Source organism: Ipomoea nil, unplaced genomic scaffold (assembly GCF_001879475.1).
Source record: "Ipomoea nil cultivar Tokyo-kokei standard unplaced genomic scaffold, Asagao_1.1 scaffold0188, whole genome shotgun sequence".
NCBI classification, from domain to species: Eukaryota; Viridiplantae; Streptophyta; class Magnoliopsida; order Solanales; family Convolvulaceae; genus Ipomoea; species Ipomoea nil.
The window spans coordinates 292,233-311,302 of NW_017616616.1; the positions used below are offsets into that span (position 1 = coordinate 292,233).

The window sequence follows — 19,070 nt, forward strand, 5'->3', positions numbered from 1 at the left end:
TGTCGCTTCGACCTGCCCGAGCACATCGTCAGCGACAACGGGCGACAGTTTGACTGCCAGGCCTTCGCTGACTTCTGCCGCCGACACGATATCAAACATACCAAGGTATCGGTGGCGTACCCACAAGCCAATGGGCAGGTCGAGAACGTGAATCGAACGTTGGTCGATGGGATTCGAAAGAAGCTCGAAGACGTCCAAGGAAATTGGGCGGACGAGCTTGACCGAGTCCTATGGGCTTATCGCACTACCCAGCGGCGAGCGACGGGGGAGAGCCCGTTCTCGCTCGCATACGGCTTCGAGGCCAAGGTTCCAGTCGAGGTGGTCGAGCCCACCCACCGGGTTTGCACCTACTCGGATGCAGCGAACGAGGAGAATCTACGGATCGAGAAGAATTTCCTAGAGGAAAGGAGGGAAGCCGCGAGTGCACGGATGGTTGAGTATCAGCAGGCGGTGAAAAGATATCGCGACCGTGGGACTCGCCCGCGAACCTTCCAGGTTGGCGATCTCGTGTTACGCGATCGACAAGCCAGTCAGCCCACCGAAGGAGGCAAATTCGCAGTTAAGTGGGAGGGGTCATACCGTATTGCAGCGGTGGTCCAAGCCGGAACCTACAAGTTAGAGACTATGGAAGGCAAGCCCATAGATCGCATATGGAACGTCACTCATTTGAAAAGGTTCTATCAGTAGAAAAGGATAGGCCGTGTACTGGCTCGAGGATTCCAAAAAATCTAAATAAAAGGCATGGGTTGCAGCTAATCGTCCCAGGGACTCGACGAGTATTTAAAGAAACCACGGGGCACTGACCCTAAACGTTTCTGAGAAAGTAAAAGCCTAAGGGGTCACCTCGACTGAGGGACTCGGCAAGAAAGAGTTAGGAAACAAGGGCCCAGACCCTTAGTCGTTTCCGTGAAAAAGCCAAGAGGAGTCGCCTCGACTGAGGGACTCGACGAGTATTTAAAGAAACAACGGGGCACTGACCCTAAACGTTTCTGAGAAAGTAAAAGCCTAAGGGGTCGCCTCGACTGAAGGACTCGGCAAGAAAGAGTTAGGAAACAAGGGCCCAGACCCTTAGTCGTTTCCGTGAAAAAGCCAAGAGGAGTCGCCTCGACTGAGGGACTCGGCAAGTATTTAAAGAAACAACGGGGCACTGACCCTAAACGTTTCTGAGAAAGTAAAAGCCTATGGGGTCGCCTTGACTGAGGGACTCGGCAAGAAAGAGTTAGGAAACAAGGGCCCAGACCCTTAGTCGTTTCCGTGAAAAAGCCAAGAGGAGTCGCCTCGACTGAGGGACTCGGCGAGTATTTAAAGAAACAACGGGGCACTGACCCTAAACGTTTCTGAGAAAGTAAAAGCCTAAGGAGTCGCCTCGACTGAGGGACTCGGCAAGAAAGAGTTAGGAAACAAGGGCCCAGACCCTTAGTCGTTTCCGTGAAAAAGCCAAGAGGAGTCGCCTCGACTGAGGGACTCGGCGAGTATTTAAAGAAACAACAGGGCACGGACCCTAAAACGTTTCTGAGAAAGTAAAAGCCTAAGGAGTCGCCTCGACTGAGAGACTCGGCGAGAAAAAGTTAGGGAATAAGGGCCCAGACCCTTAGTCGTTTCCCTGAAGAAGCCCAGGGAGTCGCCTCGATTGAAGGACTCGGCAAGGGAGAATTAGGAGGTAAGGGAGAAAGGTTCGAGGCCTTAGAGATTTGTCAGTAGTAAGAGAATTCTAAAACAAAGCGCGAAAGAAGGGAGAACTTTTTTCATTAAAATAAGGCCGAAAAGGAGGCCAGCCTTTACAAAAAAAAAAAAAAAAAAAAAAAAAAAAAAAAAAAAAAAAAAAAAGAGAGAGGGGACTGTCTTAAGAAAGCCCTAAGCTACCGGGGATGGGGTGTCGACGTCGGCCCCTCCAACTTGCGCCCCTGCCGTTGGTCCAGCTGGGGGAACAGTAGAAGGGTCCTCCGCCTGAGGAGAGGACTCGGTAAGCTCTGGAGGCGTCTCCATGGGAAGAGTCGACGGATCGGCAGGCGCTGCCGGTCCTTCAGCGTCCAACACCGGCTTGAGGCCCCAGCCCTCGGGGGTGAACGAGGAGTCGCGAGCCAGCAACGTGGCGTGGATCTCTGTCTGCGCCTCGCGGAAACCAAGGCGGTAGTCGCGTTCGCCCAGATCCAGAAGGAAGTCGTCGCCTTCTGGGGTCGCCAGCCACTCCTTGGCCACCTCTTTCTTCTGGGCCTCCACCGCCGCTCTCACATCCGCCTCGAAGGCCGCCGACTTCTTGTAATCTTCGACGGAGGTCGCGGCGATTGTCGCCACCTTCTCCCTCTCCTCCTCCCATTGACGGGTAACCCTCAGCAGCTCGGAGTTGTGCACCTCCACCATCTTGAGGTGCTTCGCCTGCTCTTCCAGGAAAGCCTCCTCTGTTTGGCGCAGCTTGAGAACCGTGGACCGCATCTCGGTCCTAAAGTTCTGGAGCCGCCTGCCCATCTCCATCTGGAAGGTGAGGTTCTGCGCAGTAGTCGCGAGTCAGACAAGGAAAAAAAAGAACGGAGAATAGAAGCCGAGTCAGTGACACTTACGCAGTAAGATTGGCGAAGCGAGGCCTCGATGATGTACTCATCCCCCAGAGCATGCGTCGCCGCCACGTCCCGGGGCAGGAGGATGTTAGCGCACCATTTGCGGACGGAAGAGGTGCCCATCCAGATCTGGGCATCCTCCTCTACCTCGTGACACAACCGGATCCTTTTCGGAGCCGGCTCATCAGATGGAGTGGCCGGGCGCTTAGAGCTCGGGCTCTCTGTCTGGGGAGGAGGCGGCTGCCGAGTGGGCGACGCCACGGGCGATGGCGTGAGATCGACCACGTTGTGAGAGGGTGGAGGAGTCGGCCGACTCGCCGGCGACGGCTTAGAGGAAGAAGCAGCGGCGGCACCGGTGGAACGCTGCGTCAAGCGACGCCTCATCTTTTCAGCCCTGTCCGCCATCTCTGGGGTCGGTGCAACGACCTCGTCGGAGCTGGAGGAGTCAGAATCGTACGGACCTGCGAGAAAACCGCATAGTGGTGAGCGCTTCGGGTTAAAATAAATAATAGAGAAGTAAGAGCGAGTTGAGAATGGGGTAAAAAAGACGCTACCTATGGTGGCCGCGCCCTCCGACAGTAGGCCATGCTTGGCCACGGCCCGGACCCGGGACCAATACTTGACCGAGTACGGCCCCAGGCTCTTCAAGAACTCGCCGCCCTGGACAGCATCTTCCGTAAAGACGGCACGCCGAGAGCAAGGCTTGAAGAGAGTTGCCGGCCACAGGGTCGGAAAAGAGAAGGAAGAAGAACGGGGTCGGACGAAAAAATAAAGAGGTTTCCACTCTTTGATTGAGTCGGACAACCCCTCGAAAAGTTGCCGCCCCGGACGGGCGGCGACTTGAACAAAGCCCGGCGAGTGAGAGCCGACTTTGTTCACGGTAAAAAGGAACCGGAACAAGTCTAGATCCGGCTCGCACTGCCACCAATGGCAGAGGTTAATGAATCTGGTAAGAAGGCGGTGCGAATTGGGCACTAACTGGCCTGGGACCAGGTTATAGTGCCGGAAAAGAAGTGAAAGAAAGGGATGAGGAGGCACTCGGAAGCCGAATGCGACCGAATGCAGGTGAATGCCCACAAAACCCTCCGGCGGGTTATGGATGGGCCGACCCTCCGTCGCGACAACCAGGGCCGAAGGGCCAAGCAAAAAACGGGCCATATCAAGGTCCGCGGCCGTGGCATTCGACGGGAGACCGGACGGCCTGACTATCGAGTCGAATTTACCTCGCGGCCGTTCGACGCCGTCCGGCAGAGCCGCCACCGTGGTTAGCGGAGCTGGGCTCATCGGAGTGGCCGCCCCAGAAGAAGAAGGGGTTAAGAAAGAAGAAGAAGACACCGCCTGGAAGCCTGCCGGCATTTCCAGACGGCGGATAACAGAGGAAGAAGAAGAGGACGACGGCGAGGTCCCCGCCGGATTGTCAAAAGACTGCCGGCGAGTGGAAGAAGAATCAGAGGAGGAAGACATTACTTACAGATCTGAGTTGAGGCTGGGAAGACGATGAAAGAGCAAAGAAGCTTGAGGGGAAACTTGAAGAAGAAGAGTAGAGGAGAAGAGCCATTTAAAGGAAAGGGGAAGCCCGGGAAGCCGCCACGTGCCACCTTCTCATTGGAGGAAGTGGAGGTGACGGGATGTGAAGGGACGCCGCATTTAATGCCTCAAAAGGCGGGGCGACGGTTCAGGCCTAGGGTTAGCCTATAGACGGCGTCTGCCCTAAGCTAAGGTCGAACGTCAGTGACCCGGCCTGCTAAGCCGGAAGCCCGTAGTGGGCCATGGCCTCTGGGCCCACGAGTTGCAAGCTGGAAGCTTCTAGAACAACCCGGTCGAACCCGGCTCACCGAAGGATATCAACCGAATTTACGGAGAGGCTCCGGTCGTCAGGTCGACCAGTAGACTCGGCGACTCCCGCACCAGGAGGGTTTCGGCATAACGAGTCTAGGAATCGGTCCCACAGACCAGAGGTCGGGCAATCGGATAATAAGAAAATCCGGTGTCGGACAGGAAAAACACACAGTTTATTCAATTGGTACAAAGATTACAAGGCCCAGAACTCGGCCGATGCAAATTACAAGAGGAAAGGGGGTCAAGGCTTGGCTTCTTTCTCTGTCGACGGGCGAACAGTCGGAGGGCCCTCTAGGAAGTACTGAGGGCGGAATGGTAAAGGACTCGGCTCTGGCTCCGGCACCTCATCCAGATACACGGCCGGTTTCCCATCGTCAATCATTTGCAGAGGCCTCTCCAAAGCACTTGGCGACATGGCGATGCCGAAAAGCGGAGGAACCTCCCACACCTCTTCCTCCTCTGGTCCGGGATCTTTAACCGCAGGCTCCATCTCCGCGCTGACTGGCTCCGCAGACATCAGGTCCAGCATGTCCGGAGGCACGATTATTGGGTCAGAGGCTGAGTCGCCCACCAGGTGACCTCCATTGGCCCGCCGCTTCCGCTCCAACTTTTCCAGCCGAGCGTGCTCTTGGTTGCGGATGGACCAGCGGCGACCTCCTTCCTTGAAGCTCATAGTTATACGATTAAGAAAATGAAAGGAATTGCGATTCGCACAAACCATGGGGAGGCCTTATATAGCCCAAAGGGAACGGTTACCCAGGCGCTAATCACGGAAGAAATCGTAACTGACATTGCTAAAGCCGGATGGGACGGAAGGTGCGAATCTCTGTCAGAGGTTAGTTCCATCGAATCCGCTCGAGAAGCGGTAGATTCGCACGCCATGCAGAAAAGATTAGGTTCACCCGGGATCCGGGGAATCTCGCAGATGTCAGACTGGAAAAGTCTGACAGCGCGACCGACTCCTTGACCAGTCATCAGGAGAGATACACGACAAGACACAAGGCAAGGAGAAAATAGCGTCTCTTATTATTATTATTATAAAGGAGGAGGATACAAATGGCGAGGAGCTTATTACAATAGGGAATATGAAAATGCTCCTAAAAGGGATTCCTCCGAACTACGGCCGACTCGGGCACATGCGATCACTCGCCAGGTGAGGAGGAGTCGCCCCCAAAGAACTCCCCCGATAGTCCAGGTGGAGATGGGCAGAACGAGTCCCAGAAAGCTGGCATAAGTGGTGGCGCAATTGGCTCCCCGTCATCCGGATACACCTCCAGGTAGTGGGCGTAATCTTCATCATTCATTAGGCCCGTAACGGGTTCGTCCGGGCCGTCCAGAGGGATGGAGAAGGTCATTCTAAAGGTAAGTTGCTCCGGAACCGCCACCTCAACGAAGGACCCGTCTTGAGAAGTCACCCGAGCAGTGGTAGGAGTAACCGGATGGTGTGGAGATGGAGCGACCTCACGACGAGGAGGAGTCGGAGGTTGGGAAGCTGAAGGAGTAGCGCCGGCAGGAGACCTCTGAGAAGCTGGGCGAGGGGTCTTCCTTTTGTGTCCTCTTTCAGGCCGAGTCCGCTTGGAAGGCAGCGGACGCCAAGGAGACCCGAAGTCGATTTGTTTCCCTTTCAGAGGGGAACGACCCATGTTGGACTTGTGAAGGAAAAAGAGAAGGGAGGATGCCATTTATAGGTACCTAGTGTGGACAGACGAATCCAAACGGTCCCGCAAGATCTGGAGGGAACGGCCGAGAATCCGGAGAGAATGACTGAGGATCCGGACGTTACCGAGGGCTATTTAAGGCACGGATACAGTGATTGAAAGAGATGGACCGTTGCTACTTTTTCAAACCCAGGCTAGAGTGCCGGGTACGAAAAAGTGAGGGACTAGTTGATGGGGTAAGGACCCCGGCCCAAGAAATAGGGGCCCAAAGGAAATAGTTCAAGACAGGGGAGGTGGGCCAGCCTCTGAGAAGCCCCAAAAGCAATTGGGCCGAGTCCTGGAGTCGGCCCAAGCCCAGGCACGGGGCCGGAGCTGCTAAATAGAAGCCCAGTAGGAATTCAGGCCGAGACGAGGAGTCGACCGAGGCCCAGGACCCGGAGAAGATTCGGATCAAGGAGCCGTTGAGGGCATTGAAGAGGCTCGTTTAAAAGGGAGCCGTTAGGGCATTAAGAGCAGGACCCGGTCAGGCTGTTACAGACCGGGAAGAGCCGTTGGCCGACCGAGTAACGGCGCCCAACGGCCCCATCTCTTGATTAGTCTTAAAGTCGGCCATTATGAGCCTTTAAGTCGGTACAAGGGAAGCCCCTATAAAAGGGCTCCTCCACCATTGTAATAAGGATCGGAAAAAAAAAAGAGAGAACCCGGAGAGGGAATACAGAGCATTTTTAGCATCACGTTTCACCGCAATTGGGCCTTCTATTGAAAGGTGTATCCTCCAGCTGAAAGGTTGTGTTGGACCTCCTTGGGCCCGAAAACCCTAAAACCATCAAAATATATATATATATATATATATATATATATATATATATATATATGCATCACGTTTCACCGCAATTGGGCCTTCTATTGAAAGGTGTATCCTCCAGCTGAAAGGTTGTGTTGGACCTCCTTGGGCCCGAAAACCCTAAAACCATCAATATATATATATATATATATATATATATATATATATATATATATATATATATATACACACACACATAAATTTCTGTAATAATATTAGAAAAATGAAAATATAGATCAAATTAAAAAGAGTTAATTCTATTTTTTTTTATAGATTTATAGATGACAGTTCACTTTTAGTTCATTTTTATTAAAACATCATCATTTGATCCTGCTATTATTGTGGCCGGCATGACTGTTTTTAGTTCTCTATCAACAAAATCGTTCAAATATCGTTAAATGCAAAGACATTTCAATCTTTTTATATATATATAAAGTAGGTTGAACCCCTATAATTTTTATGTATTTTTTTAAATCGATAATTAAAGACTGAAATGCTCTTATATTTAACGATATTTAAACTGTTTTGTTTTTGTTGATAAAGGACCGAAAATGGTTATGTCACAATAATACGGAAAATTATATCGTGCACCAGCAATGCATTGTGCACCCTAAGAGTTTATGTGTATTATGTTAAAAGTTTTGTGTATTATGTATTATATTAAGAGTTTAGGTGTATTCTACTATACAATTATGTACATACTAAACATAGGATTTTTAGGGCGCACAATACTAATAATACTAAGACCAAAAGTAGTAGATGTTATAATTAAAAAAAAAAATTAAAAATAGATTGTTACCTATAAATTTAGGACGAAAAATAAAATTAATTCAAATTAAAAATGATGTGAAAACTTAGTTAATAGGGGGCCGGGGGATTGAGACACTTGACTAAGTAATATGGGAGTAGATCAGAGGAGTGACATATATTAGTGATGCATCTTGGCAGGGCGGAAGGCATCCAACTCTTCACCTACTGACCATTCTTTACATCTTTCAAACCTCATCTCCACACGAAACTAACCATATCTCCCTCTACAAATCACAAAATCTACTTTAATTTGCAAGAAACAACTCCCACTCCCATCCCAAAAATATAATAATGTTAATCCATACTTAGCCTTCCCTAATCTCCATCTCCCCATTTCAATTCTCTCAGTTTTGCAGTGCAGTAGTACGTGTAGTACCGTTGCTGTGTTTAACGTTGGTGCCATGTCTCAAGCTTCTTCCAGAGATGATATGTCGACGGCGAGTAGTGATCTTCCGTTTCTGGGGCCTCGCCAGGCTATGGAGCTTCAAGAACTCACCCGGAGGCCGAGGCATAGCGTCTCCATGACGCTCGGTGAGCTTCTGCACCGCGTCGGAGACTCCGCCGGGGAAAAACTTAACAACGGCGTCGGCGGCGCCAATGATCATCGTGTTCTCCAACTCTATGATCCCGTGCCGTATCCTAGCTCGTTTCCGTTTGTTCTGTCGTTCCACAATCTGTCGTACAGCGTGAAGGTCCGGCGAAAGATGGGGGTTCCGGCGTGGCTGGGGAGGAGGACGGCGGCGCCGTCTCAGGTGGAGAATGACGTGAAGGTGTTGCTGGACGACATCTCCGGGGAAGCTAGGGAGGGGGAGATCATGGCGGTTTTAGGCGCCAGCGGCTCCGGGAAATCGACGCTGATCGACGCGCTGGCTAACAGAATTGCGCGGGAAAGCTTGGGAGGGACGGTGAAGATGAACGGAGAGGTTTTAGAATCCAAGCTGCTGAAAGTGATATCGGCGTATGTTATGCAAGACGATCTTCTGTTCCCGATGTTAACAGTGGAGGAGACGCTGATGTTCTCCGCCGAGTTCCGCCTCCCTCGCAGCCTCTCCCGTTCCCGGAAGAAGGCCCGAGTCCAAGCCCTAATCGAACAGCTCGGCCTCCAAACCGCCGCGAAAACCGTCATCGGCGACGAGGGCCACCGCGGCGTCTCCGGCGGGGAGCGCCGCCGCGTCTCCATCGGAATCGACATCATCCACGACCCTATCGTCCTCTTCCTCGACGAGCCAACCTCCGGCCTCGACTCCACCAGCGCATTCATGGTGGTCAAAGTTCTCCAGAGAATCGCGCAGAGCGGCAGCATTGTAATCATGTCCGTCCATCAGCCCAGCTACAGAATCCTCAACCTTCTCGACCGTCTGATCTTCCTCTCCAAAGGCCAAACGGTTTTCAGCGGCTCCCCTTCCAGTCTCCCCAGATTCTTCCAGGAATTCGGGAATCCAATCCCGGAGAACGAAAACCGCTGCGAATTCGCCCTGGATTTCATCCGAGAACTCGAGCAATCCCCGGAAGGAACTAAGAATCTAGTGGATTTCAACAAATCCTGGCAGAGAAAATTCTCCCCTTCCTCAACCTCCAACCGTAACAATGTCTTCCCAAATCCAAAACCCTCCCTCAAGGACGCCATTAGCGCGAGCATTTCGAGGGGGAAATTAGTGTCCGGAGCTACAAACATAAACTCAACTCTTTCACCTTCCGTCCCCAAATTCGCCAACCCGTTCTGGGTGGAAATGGTGGTGATTGGGAAAAGATCCATGGTGAATTCCCTGAGAATGCCGGAGCTATTCGCGATGCGATTCGGAGCAGTTGTTGTAACAGGAATCATTCTCGCGACGATCTTCTGGAAATTGGACGATTCTCCGAAAGGAATTCAGGAGCGATTAGGGTTCTTCGCCTTCGCCATGTCCACAACCTTCTACACCTGCGCAGAAGCCATCCCTGTTTTCCTGCAAGAGCGATACATTTTCATGAGGGAAACAGCTTACAACGCCTACCGTCGTTCCTCCTATGTTCTCTCCCACTCCATTATCTCCCTCCCATCGTTAGCGTTCCTCTCCCTCGCCTTCGCCGTCACCACATACTGGGCGGTAGGGCTCGCCGGCGGTTTCTCCGGCTTCCTCTTCTTCCTCCTCTTCGTCTTCGCCTCTTTCTGGGCGGGTTCCTCCTTCGTCACATTCCTCTCCGGGATCATCTACAATGTCATGATCGCCTACACGCTCGTCGTCGCCATTCTCGCCTACTTCGTCCTCTTCAGCGGCTTCTTCATCAACAGGGATCGAATCCCGCCCTACTGGATCTGGTTCCACTATGCTTCTCTGGTGAAATATCCTTTCCAGGGAGTTCTGCAGAACGAGTTCGACTATCCAGACAAGTGTTTCGTGAAGGGGATCCAGATTTTCGACGGGTCGCCATTGAAGGCCGTCCCTGAAGCTATGAAACTTAAGCTGCTGCAGAACATGAGCAAGACGCTGGGAATCAACATCACGAGCTCGACTTGCTTGACCACAGGGCCTGATATCTTGAAGCAGACTGGCGTTACTGATATAAACAAATGGAATTGCCTTTGGATCACCATTGCCCTAGGGTTCTTCTTCAGGTTGCTGTTCTATTTTGCTTTGTTGATTGGGAGCAAGAACAAGAGGAGGTGAATTGAATTGAATTGAAGCGTGTCATCAATGGCAGAAATCTCATCTAATCAAACATTTCTTGGAACAAAAATTTGGGAATTATATATATTTTCTGCTTCTTTTTTCAAACTTCATTTCCCTTCTTCTTCTTCATCTTCTTCTTCTTGTGTTTGTTTGGAGATGGTTGTATGGTAGTTCAATTCATGGGGTTTCTAAACATAGTTACAAAGTAGATGTACCAATTATTGGTAAAACAGCTTAAGATGTAGTCCTAATAACAGTAATTATTTTCAGGTAATGCAAATTTGTTTGGTTTTATTCTCACTTGATAATTTAGTAATTTAAATATAGAATTTGGTTTGAACAACTCGAGACTTTTAGTTAAGTTGAAAGAGACTCACGTCATCTCATCCACACTTACAAGGGTTAGCAGTGTCTCAAATTGAAAACTCAAAAAGTTAGTGGTGTTTCCAACCTAAAAAAACTTGTCCATTTTTATAATTTTGCCTTAGTATAATTTATGGACTTCATCTATTTGTTTGAGATTTTTCTGAGGTGCCAATTGACATTGACGTCGATAGTATGCGGCATAACAATGTATGTTATACGTAGTATCTAAGTGTACATATGTTATTGGCACCTACCAATATTCAGTATAACAAAAAAGTAATCCGTAACATATTTTATTATATCATGTATTAGCGATATTGGTGTTGATAGATACTGTAAAAATTTCATAATTTTAGAGTAGACTTACTATAATAAAAGAGTTAATACCCAAAATCGTCCTCGACTATAGTGGTTTTTCTCAATTTCGTCCTAAACGACTTTGGTGACCTAATATCGTCCCAGACTTTTGTGTTTCGCTCAATTTAGTCCCAGACTTTTGTGTTTTTGCTCAATTTAGTCCCTCATTTGTTATTCTGTCCATTTGGTGTTAAATAAATAGACAATTCAGTAATTTTAATATTGGCATATCTTTACTCATAGACATGTGAACTGCGAAATTTTTTTTTTTAACGAATTACTTCCAAAATTACTCCTAAAACTGCGAATATAAAATTTAATTTGCAGGTCCGGGAGTAATTCTGGGTGTAATTCGTACAAGAAAGAGGAATTTCGCACTTCACAAGTTGAAAGTAAAGAGATATCAATATTGACATTACTGAATTGTCTCTTTATTTAACACCAATTTGACTGAATAACAAATGGAGGACTAAATTGAGCGAAACACAAAAGTCTGAGACGATATTAGGTCACCAAAGTCGTTTAGGACGAAATTGAGAAAAATCACTATAGTCGAGGACGATTTTGCGTATTAACTCTATAATAAAAATAGTGACTATAACCTCTGGCATATACCATAAATATATCATTGTTCGTGTTTACAAACATTAACACAATTCACTATTTATCAAACAAAACCTTAATTGTTTGACCAATTAGTTATTTACCGAATAAACCATTATTTGTATACATATACTCCATTATAAATTATTCTAGTTTCATTGACAAGTTTAATTAATGCAAAAAAAAAAAAAAAAAAAAAACTGTGTATTCGTTGGGCATAACATTTTTTTTTTAACAAAAACCATAACCAGATTTCATTAATAGATACCAGGATTGTTACATAGAGAAATGGATACAAAACGAGGAATATAGTCAAAATACTCCACACAACCCTCTTCTACACAATAAAGAGCTCTCTTGGCTAAACAATGAGACACCATAACATGAGATCACATTTTCATTGAAGTGTTAAGACTTTATAAACATGTCGATAGAACATGACATCTTTGGATAACATTTCTAAGACTCTTTGTTAAACAAAATATGTACAAATTTATCAAATATTTGAATGATAATAATTTTTTTTTGATAATAATTAATTAAACTAAAAACTACTAAATTTTGAGTTGTTATACCATGGACTAGGGTCCACCTTGCAAGGTGGACCATGGTCCTAAACGACGTATAAATGTTACTATAATTTTAGTATTGAAATTGTGAACTTCTAGAATATAAGTTGTGTTTCTAAGTCAAAACACATAACAATTGTAGAAGAAAATTTGTGAATACAATACAGGGTGATCAAATCCTAATCTATTAATATTGTGTGACTGTGGTATTCGAAAGGAACTTGTGAATACAAAACAAGGTAATCAAGTTAGTAATATACAAATTGGAAATTTGTAAAAGATAAATTGTAAACATTTGGATCGCAAATTATGCCATGGAATCGTGTTCACCGAGAATGGTGAACACAAGGCAAAACGACGTCGTTTTTAGGCAAAAAAAAATAATAATAAAAAATAAATAAAAAAATCGCGGATATGGAGTTAACGGTGCGCGTTTGATCAAATTATGAATTTTCTGTTATGAGATTATGAATTTTCATAAAATTCATAATCTCATAACAGAAAATTCATAATCGCATAACAGAAAATTCATAATCGCATAACAGAAAATTCATAATCTCACAACAGAAAATTCATAATCTCATAACAGAAAATTCATAATCTTATAACAGAAAATCATAATCTCATGGTTCCAAAGTGAATGTATAGGCATGGTTCCAAAGTGAATGTGCAGGCATGGATTCATAATTTATGAATGTCCGTGATTTCGGACAGGAATATGTAGGCATGGTTCCAAAGTGAATGTGCAGGCATGAATTCATAATTTATGAATGTCCGAAATTATGAATGTAATGAAAATTCATAATCTCATAACAGAAAATTTATAATCGCATAACAGAAAATTCATAATCTCATAACAGAAAATTCATAATTTCATAACAGAAAATTCATAATCTTATAACAGAAAATTCATAATCTCATGGTTCCAAAGTGAATGTGTAGGCATGGTTCTAAAGTGAATGACATGGATTCATAATTTATGAATGTCCGTGATTTCGGACGGGAATGTGTAGGCATAGTTCCAAAGTGAATGTGCAGGCATGAATTCATAATTTATGAATGTCCGGAATCTTTGTTCACCTCAAATTAAAGTGAAACCGCAAAATGTGAAAATAAAGAAGAAAAGTCACGCAATTAATTAATTAAAAAAAAAAAGATAACGGTGTACTAACACCGTTGGAACATGGTGAACACGGTTTCATGGCATAACGTCCCAATTGTGAACATTTGGACCTGGTTCCACCTGGAATAATTTGGGCAAATTATGCTGTGCATCCGTATGCACCATGCATGGTGCATACGGATGCAAAAACGACGTCGTTTTAATAAAACGCGCGTCTCCCCTTAAAAAAAAAAAAATCAGGTTCGATTCCCAGCAACAACAGATGAACTATATTTCCATAATCGATGAACTATATTTCCATAATCGATGAACTATATTTCCATAATCTAATCTATGAACTAAAAATTCCAGAATGAATGAACTAAAATTCCATAATCTATAAACTAAAATTTCAGAATCGATGAACTACAATTCCATAATCGATGAACTATAATTCCATAATCAATGAACTATAATTCCATAATCTATGAACTAAAATTCCAGAATGAATGAACAATATAATGTTGTTGCTGGGAATCGAACCTGAATTTTTTTTAAAAGGGAGACGCGCGTTTTTTAATAAAACGACGTCGTTTTGGCATCCGTATGCACCATGCATGGTGCATACGGATGCACAGCATAACGATTGAATAATTTGCAGTAAAACACACAGTCATCATAATGGGCCTATGGCAATTGAGGCCCAACAGCATTTTAGCCCATCTAGATGGCCCAAACATTCCGAGGCGCGAAAGCAAAGTCCGCGCCCGAAACATCCCAATCCAATCCAATCCACCTTCGTCAGTATTTCAAATGTCGTTCTTGTTAGCAGCGGTGGCTCCGCCGTGTTTCGCCGTAATTCAGTCCGCAGCGAGCCAGCCACGGCGGGGACGGAACTCGAAGAACGGTCAAAAGAGCAAACAGAACTTAAAAACGACCAAGGCTTCGACCGCCGCCACCTCAACGACAAAAAATCCATCTGGCTTTGACGGAAAGGGGAAAAATCCTCTGTGGCAATGCGTACAGAATTGTGGAGCGTGCTGTAAACTTGATAAAGGCCCCGACTTTCCTTCCCCTGAAGAAGTTTTCGATGACCCTTCCGACATTCAGGTCTCTTTTTTATCCCTATATTGAGTATATTCTCTCTAAGTGTCTTGTGCACCTCTTGGGATTGTTTCTGATACCAAATTGTGTTAATCTTAACTAAAACCTAAAGTAAAAGGTCTAAATTGATAGTTGGATTGGATATTTATGTTTATATATATTATATATGCATAGCCTTATTCTATTTATAAAGTTTTTCAAACCGGGTTTAACTTAAACTGTCGAATCTCGAAGCTATATTGACTCGATTGCCTCGATATATATACACATATGTTTGGGGCATAGTCATGGATTTAGGATATAGTATGGTGAAGTCGGAAGAAATAGACATTTGTATGTATCTGTATGTATGTATATGCAATGCAATGAAAATGAATTTTGGTGATTTCAGTTGTACAAGAGCTTGGTGGGTTCAGATGGTTGGTGCATACACTATGAGAAGAGCACAAGAAAGTGTTCTATATATGCTGGTGAGTGTTTTTGCTTACAGTTTGAATTCCATTTTCCCATTTTGTTATGTGTTGAGATTTTGTTGTTGTAGAGCGACCGTATTTTTGTCGAGTAGAGCCAGAAATTTTTGAGACACTCTATGGAATTGAGAAGAAAAAGTTCAACAAGGAAGCTTGCAGGTCTTGCATAAACACTACATTCTTTTCTGCTATAGTATAAACATTTTTGAAGTTTTTTTACATGTGGAATACCATTGTTAGTACTAGATAAGGCTTGGGTTTTTGTTAACTGGACAGTGTTTTATTGCAGCTGCTGCATAGACACTATCAAAGCAGTGTATGGATCAAGTTCAACAGAACTGGATACTTTCAATCAAGCAATATGGAACACGACAGTATAGCGAAATTTGAGTTTTGTTAGGACAAAAAGAACTTATTTGTGTGAATATAATCAGCATTGTATGTTTCTCTGTACACAACAATAGTTCTATAGTGCTACACATGTAGAGCCTTGCATCACTAACTTTAGCAATACAGATGAAAATGATCATTTGCATATGAGATATATACCCTACCATCACTCCAAAATAATGATGATGATGATTATGATAGAAGTGTACCAGTATCTATATCACATGGGTGAGAGGACCAATGCCTAATTCATCATGAATGTCATCCCCCTCTTCAAATAGTCTCAGGAACCGTGCTTGCTCTTGCTGTCTTCTCCTTTTTTGCCAATACTTGTATGCAGTTAGCCCTCCAACAATCAAAACAGCTGAGACCAAAGCTGATATTAGCAGTACTAGAGTCCAGTTCATTCCCTTTTTCTCATTTCCGTAATCAGAGTGAATCGGTGCTACAAAAATACAAGACAGAAAGGTGAGGATAGGCTGAGAGAAGGAGCACACAGATTCTTATAGGCATAAGATTAAGGTTTCAATCAGGCAAAATGTTTATGCTAACCAAAAAGCAGTATTAGCAGAGAGAGGAGAAACACTCACCACCTACAAGAGGGACACACTCTAGACACAAAAATGTTGCATTGAACTCCTTCTCCTTGAAATGGGTGTATTTGCCATCAGCACTTGTAAATTCGGAAACACAAAATTCCCACTCATCAAATGTATCGTCTAATTTTATCGTGTCCGCCTCATAAAACCCACATCGTTTGCATTTCTTATTTAAAAGTTCTGTCAGAGGCTGAAACATAAACCCAATTCCAATACTATTATTATTCCAGAAGGATACTATATAATTATGATGGGAAAACATACACACACAATATAAATATATATGTATGTATGCATGCATGTAGGTTTACAAAATATGAAACTTCAATGAGAAACCAAGCCTGTAATAATATATATATATATATATATATATATATATATATATATATATATATATATATATATATATATTCAGGTTTGGATGGATGGATGAATTGGGAATCAACTTTCTTGCCCATTCCATGTGCAAAACAATTGCATCTATACATTGTCATGAAAGTAATTCAGCTTCATAGTAGTAACCTAGAGACAATGTAGAATAACCAATTTCTGGAAGTGAAAAGACACTTGAACATAGCTGTCATCCAGGGACAGAAGTAGTGAACCAACAGCATCAGCTAATATTGGATTGCTTTTTAGCACTCAAGGCTTGTGTCACTCAGCAGGGGTTTAAAGGGTGCTCAATTCACATATGGCTTTAATATGCCTCCAGGAGAAAGAACCAAAGAATGAGTCATAGAACCTCAGCTTTAGTGGTCTAACAATTACCCTTTAGCACTAGCATATGTAATGTTCAGTCAAATTAGAAAATGTGTAGTTCAACAATTGGTTAACAGTTCACTGATCCTACCTTCTTCTTCTTCTTCCTCCTCTTCTTTTTTTTTTTTTTTTTGGTTATTGGTGGTTTGCAGAAAAAAATCACCTTCAAACTGGATTTAGCCTGAGTGCAACTACACTACTAACAACACTAGTAAATAATGTAACAAAAACTAAAAACAATATGAGAAATGAAAAGACGTTTCCCCTATTTCCAAATATGACTAAAACTTAAGGTCTTCATGAACAACCAGATTAATTCCAGCCCACCTCCATCTATACCTCCCTGCTCCCCATCCCCAAAACAAGGCATATGTAAATTCAATCTGCCACACAAAAATGAAATCAAAGCAAGGCAGTCACAGATGATAGGTAATATCGTCTTATACATTAGCAATGTAAAGAGAAATTAGGGGATTTAGTTTAGGCCTAGACAAAAAAATCTTAATAAAGCAGAATAGTACATAACTTCCTATGTGGCAGGCTTACATGCTACAACCTACAGTATATGACAAAAGTTACGTAGCCTACCTCTGAACTGAGGTTCACCTAGCAAAAAACTACAGCTCCCCTTTGCCTTTGAAGGTAGGAATGACTTGTCAAGGCTAGTTTAATAAATTTTATTAATACTAATTTATAATTACCTCAAGAAAAGGAAAACTAACTTGACTTCTTTTATGAAGTTTTATTAACATGGTTAATAACATTCTTTCCCTAGTGATGCAAAAGCATAACACCTCATTTCAAGTCACAATCTACTACTACAGACTACAGTAAGCTATGAGCTCGTTCACAGTCAGTAGAAAGAAAACTAATAATTATTATTATTATATAAACAATAACTCATCACGCACCTGCCAAGATTCTTCACCTGTGAAGTTATACAAATAGCCTTTTTGCTTCACATCAGGCAAAACTGTCATGTTTTCCTCATTACACCGAAAGTAAACAGTCGGTTTGAATCCGAACAACTCATGAGTCGCGAATATTTCAATTGAATCAAGCGTAACTACCGCTGATGTCATCAGTTCTGCGAAACATTTAAAAACAGAGTTCAATTAACCGAGGCTTCTCCTTTTACAGACGCAAAATTAATCAACCAATCGATAAACCGAGACTGAGATTCAGAAAATGAATCTGATCAGGAACAAAGTCAGGCAAATAATCGAAAAACATGTAATTTTAAATAAAATTACCTGGCATCCAGATAAGAAGAATCGAACTATACAAGAGGAAAATGATAGGAAGCCTGAATCGTATTCGACGGCGGATTGTCATGAACCTTTATTCTTTCCTTGTAGCTGTGGATGATCGAGCTAAATCGACCAGATGCGATTTAGGATGGGCGGATATAAGCACGTCCTCTGCTTGAACGGAGACGGCGGTGGTGAAGGACGTCGCGAAAGGTTGCGTTAAAGGACGGAGGAGAAGTTCGCGCGGTTGCTCGATGGTTCTTGGCGTCGGCCGTTTAACTATAATTTATCAATTTGCTTTATGAATATATCAGTTGCAACAAATTCCCTGCCCACTCCTTGGGTTTTCTTTTCTTTTTCATTTTTTTTGGGTCCCAATTTACATTAATAACTATAGTCTACGATTAAATTTGGAATTGTCAGGAAAGATAAATGACATCGGTGAAATTAACTCTTTATCAATTTAAATATTCTTAATATATTACAATAATTCCATTACATGCATCGCACGGGTGAAAATACTAGTTTACATTAAAAATTATTCCGTATTTTTTAATATTACTGGCCATATTACAAGGGAAAATCAACGATTTGGCCCCTCAATTATTAGCGAAATATCAATGTAGTCTCTTAATCGCGTAATAATCGATTTGGTCCCTCGAAATAACTATTTTTAGTTGATTTAGCCCCTCCGGCCGTAGTCCGTCAATAATCCGGCGATAGCTCCGATTTGTCCTGGACAATTTAGTCTTTTCACACCATCTCACCTCAAAAATATGGCATTCGAGTGTTATCATGGGCTTTGGAGCCTTCGTCCGGCCTCCCCGAGGTCATCGCCATCAACATCGCAGCGATCGGACGGCTTTGGAGCAATTTCGTGATCGCGGTCCAGATTCGTCTATGGCGACGCCGGCGGTAGCCCCTTTCAACCCCCTGGAGTTGTCGTAGAGCCTCAGCGGAGTGATCTTCATAGTCGATTTGAAGAACGACTACCGGTTGCGAAGTCGGGTGGTCCGAGTCGCCCTTCGTCTATGGAGGATTCTCCGGCAGTTGAGGTGTTGCATGGGCAATAGAAGGAGGGGGACAATCCGTGGGATATGTTACGATCACAATTCACCAACCAATTTGATGATTGCCGGCTTCT

At 44.3% G+C, this 19,070-nt stretch overlaps 3 protein-coding genes across 3 annotated transcripts; 2 read left to right on the plus strand and 1 right to left on the minus strand.

Moving 5' to 3' along the window:
- The first annotated feature begins 8,055 nt into the window (after window positions 1–8,055).
- LOC109180028 (ABC transporter G family member 20-like) lies at window positions 8,056–10,657 on the plus strand. Its single transcript, XM_019329515.1, has one exon. The coding sequence runs from the start codon at window positions 8,108–8,110 to the stop codon at window positions 10,352–10,354; it is 2,247 nt and encodes a 748-aa protein (XP_019185060.1). The 5' UTR covers window positions 8,056–8,107; the 3' UTR covers window positions 10,355–10,657.
- A 3,363-nt stretch (window positions 10,658–14,020) lies between these two features.
- On the plus strand, window positions 14,021–15,474 carry LOC109180046. Its single transcript, XM_019329539.1, has 4 exons — window positions 14,021–14,464; window positions 14,850–14,928; window positions 15,000–15,087; window positions 15,218–15,474. Exons 1-4 carry the CDS (start codon window positions 14,036–14,038, stop codon window positions 15,306–15,308), a joined length of 687 nt encoding a protein of 228 aa, XP_019185084.1. The 5' UTR covers window positions 14,021–14,035; the 3' UTR covers window positions 15,309–15,474.
- LOC109180037 lies at window positions 15,328–18,239 on the minus strand. The gene is made up of 4 exons (XM_019329526.1): window positions 17,930–18,239; window positions 17,588–17,763; window positions 15,909–16,107; window positions 15,328–15,763 (listed from the first exon to the last, which is right to left on the minus strand). The coding sequence occupies exons 1-4, from the start codon at window positions 18,009–18,011 to the stop codon at window positions 15,534–15,536; spliced, it is 687 nt and encodes a 228-aa protein (XP_019185071.1). The 5' UTR covers window positions 18,012–18,239; the 3' UTR covers window positions 15,328–15,533.
- Window positions 18,240–19,070: the final 831 nt, after the last annotated feature.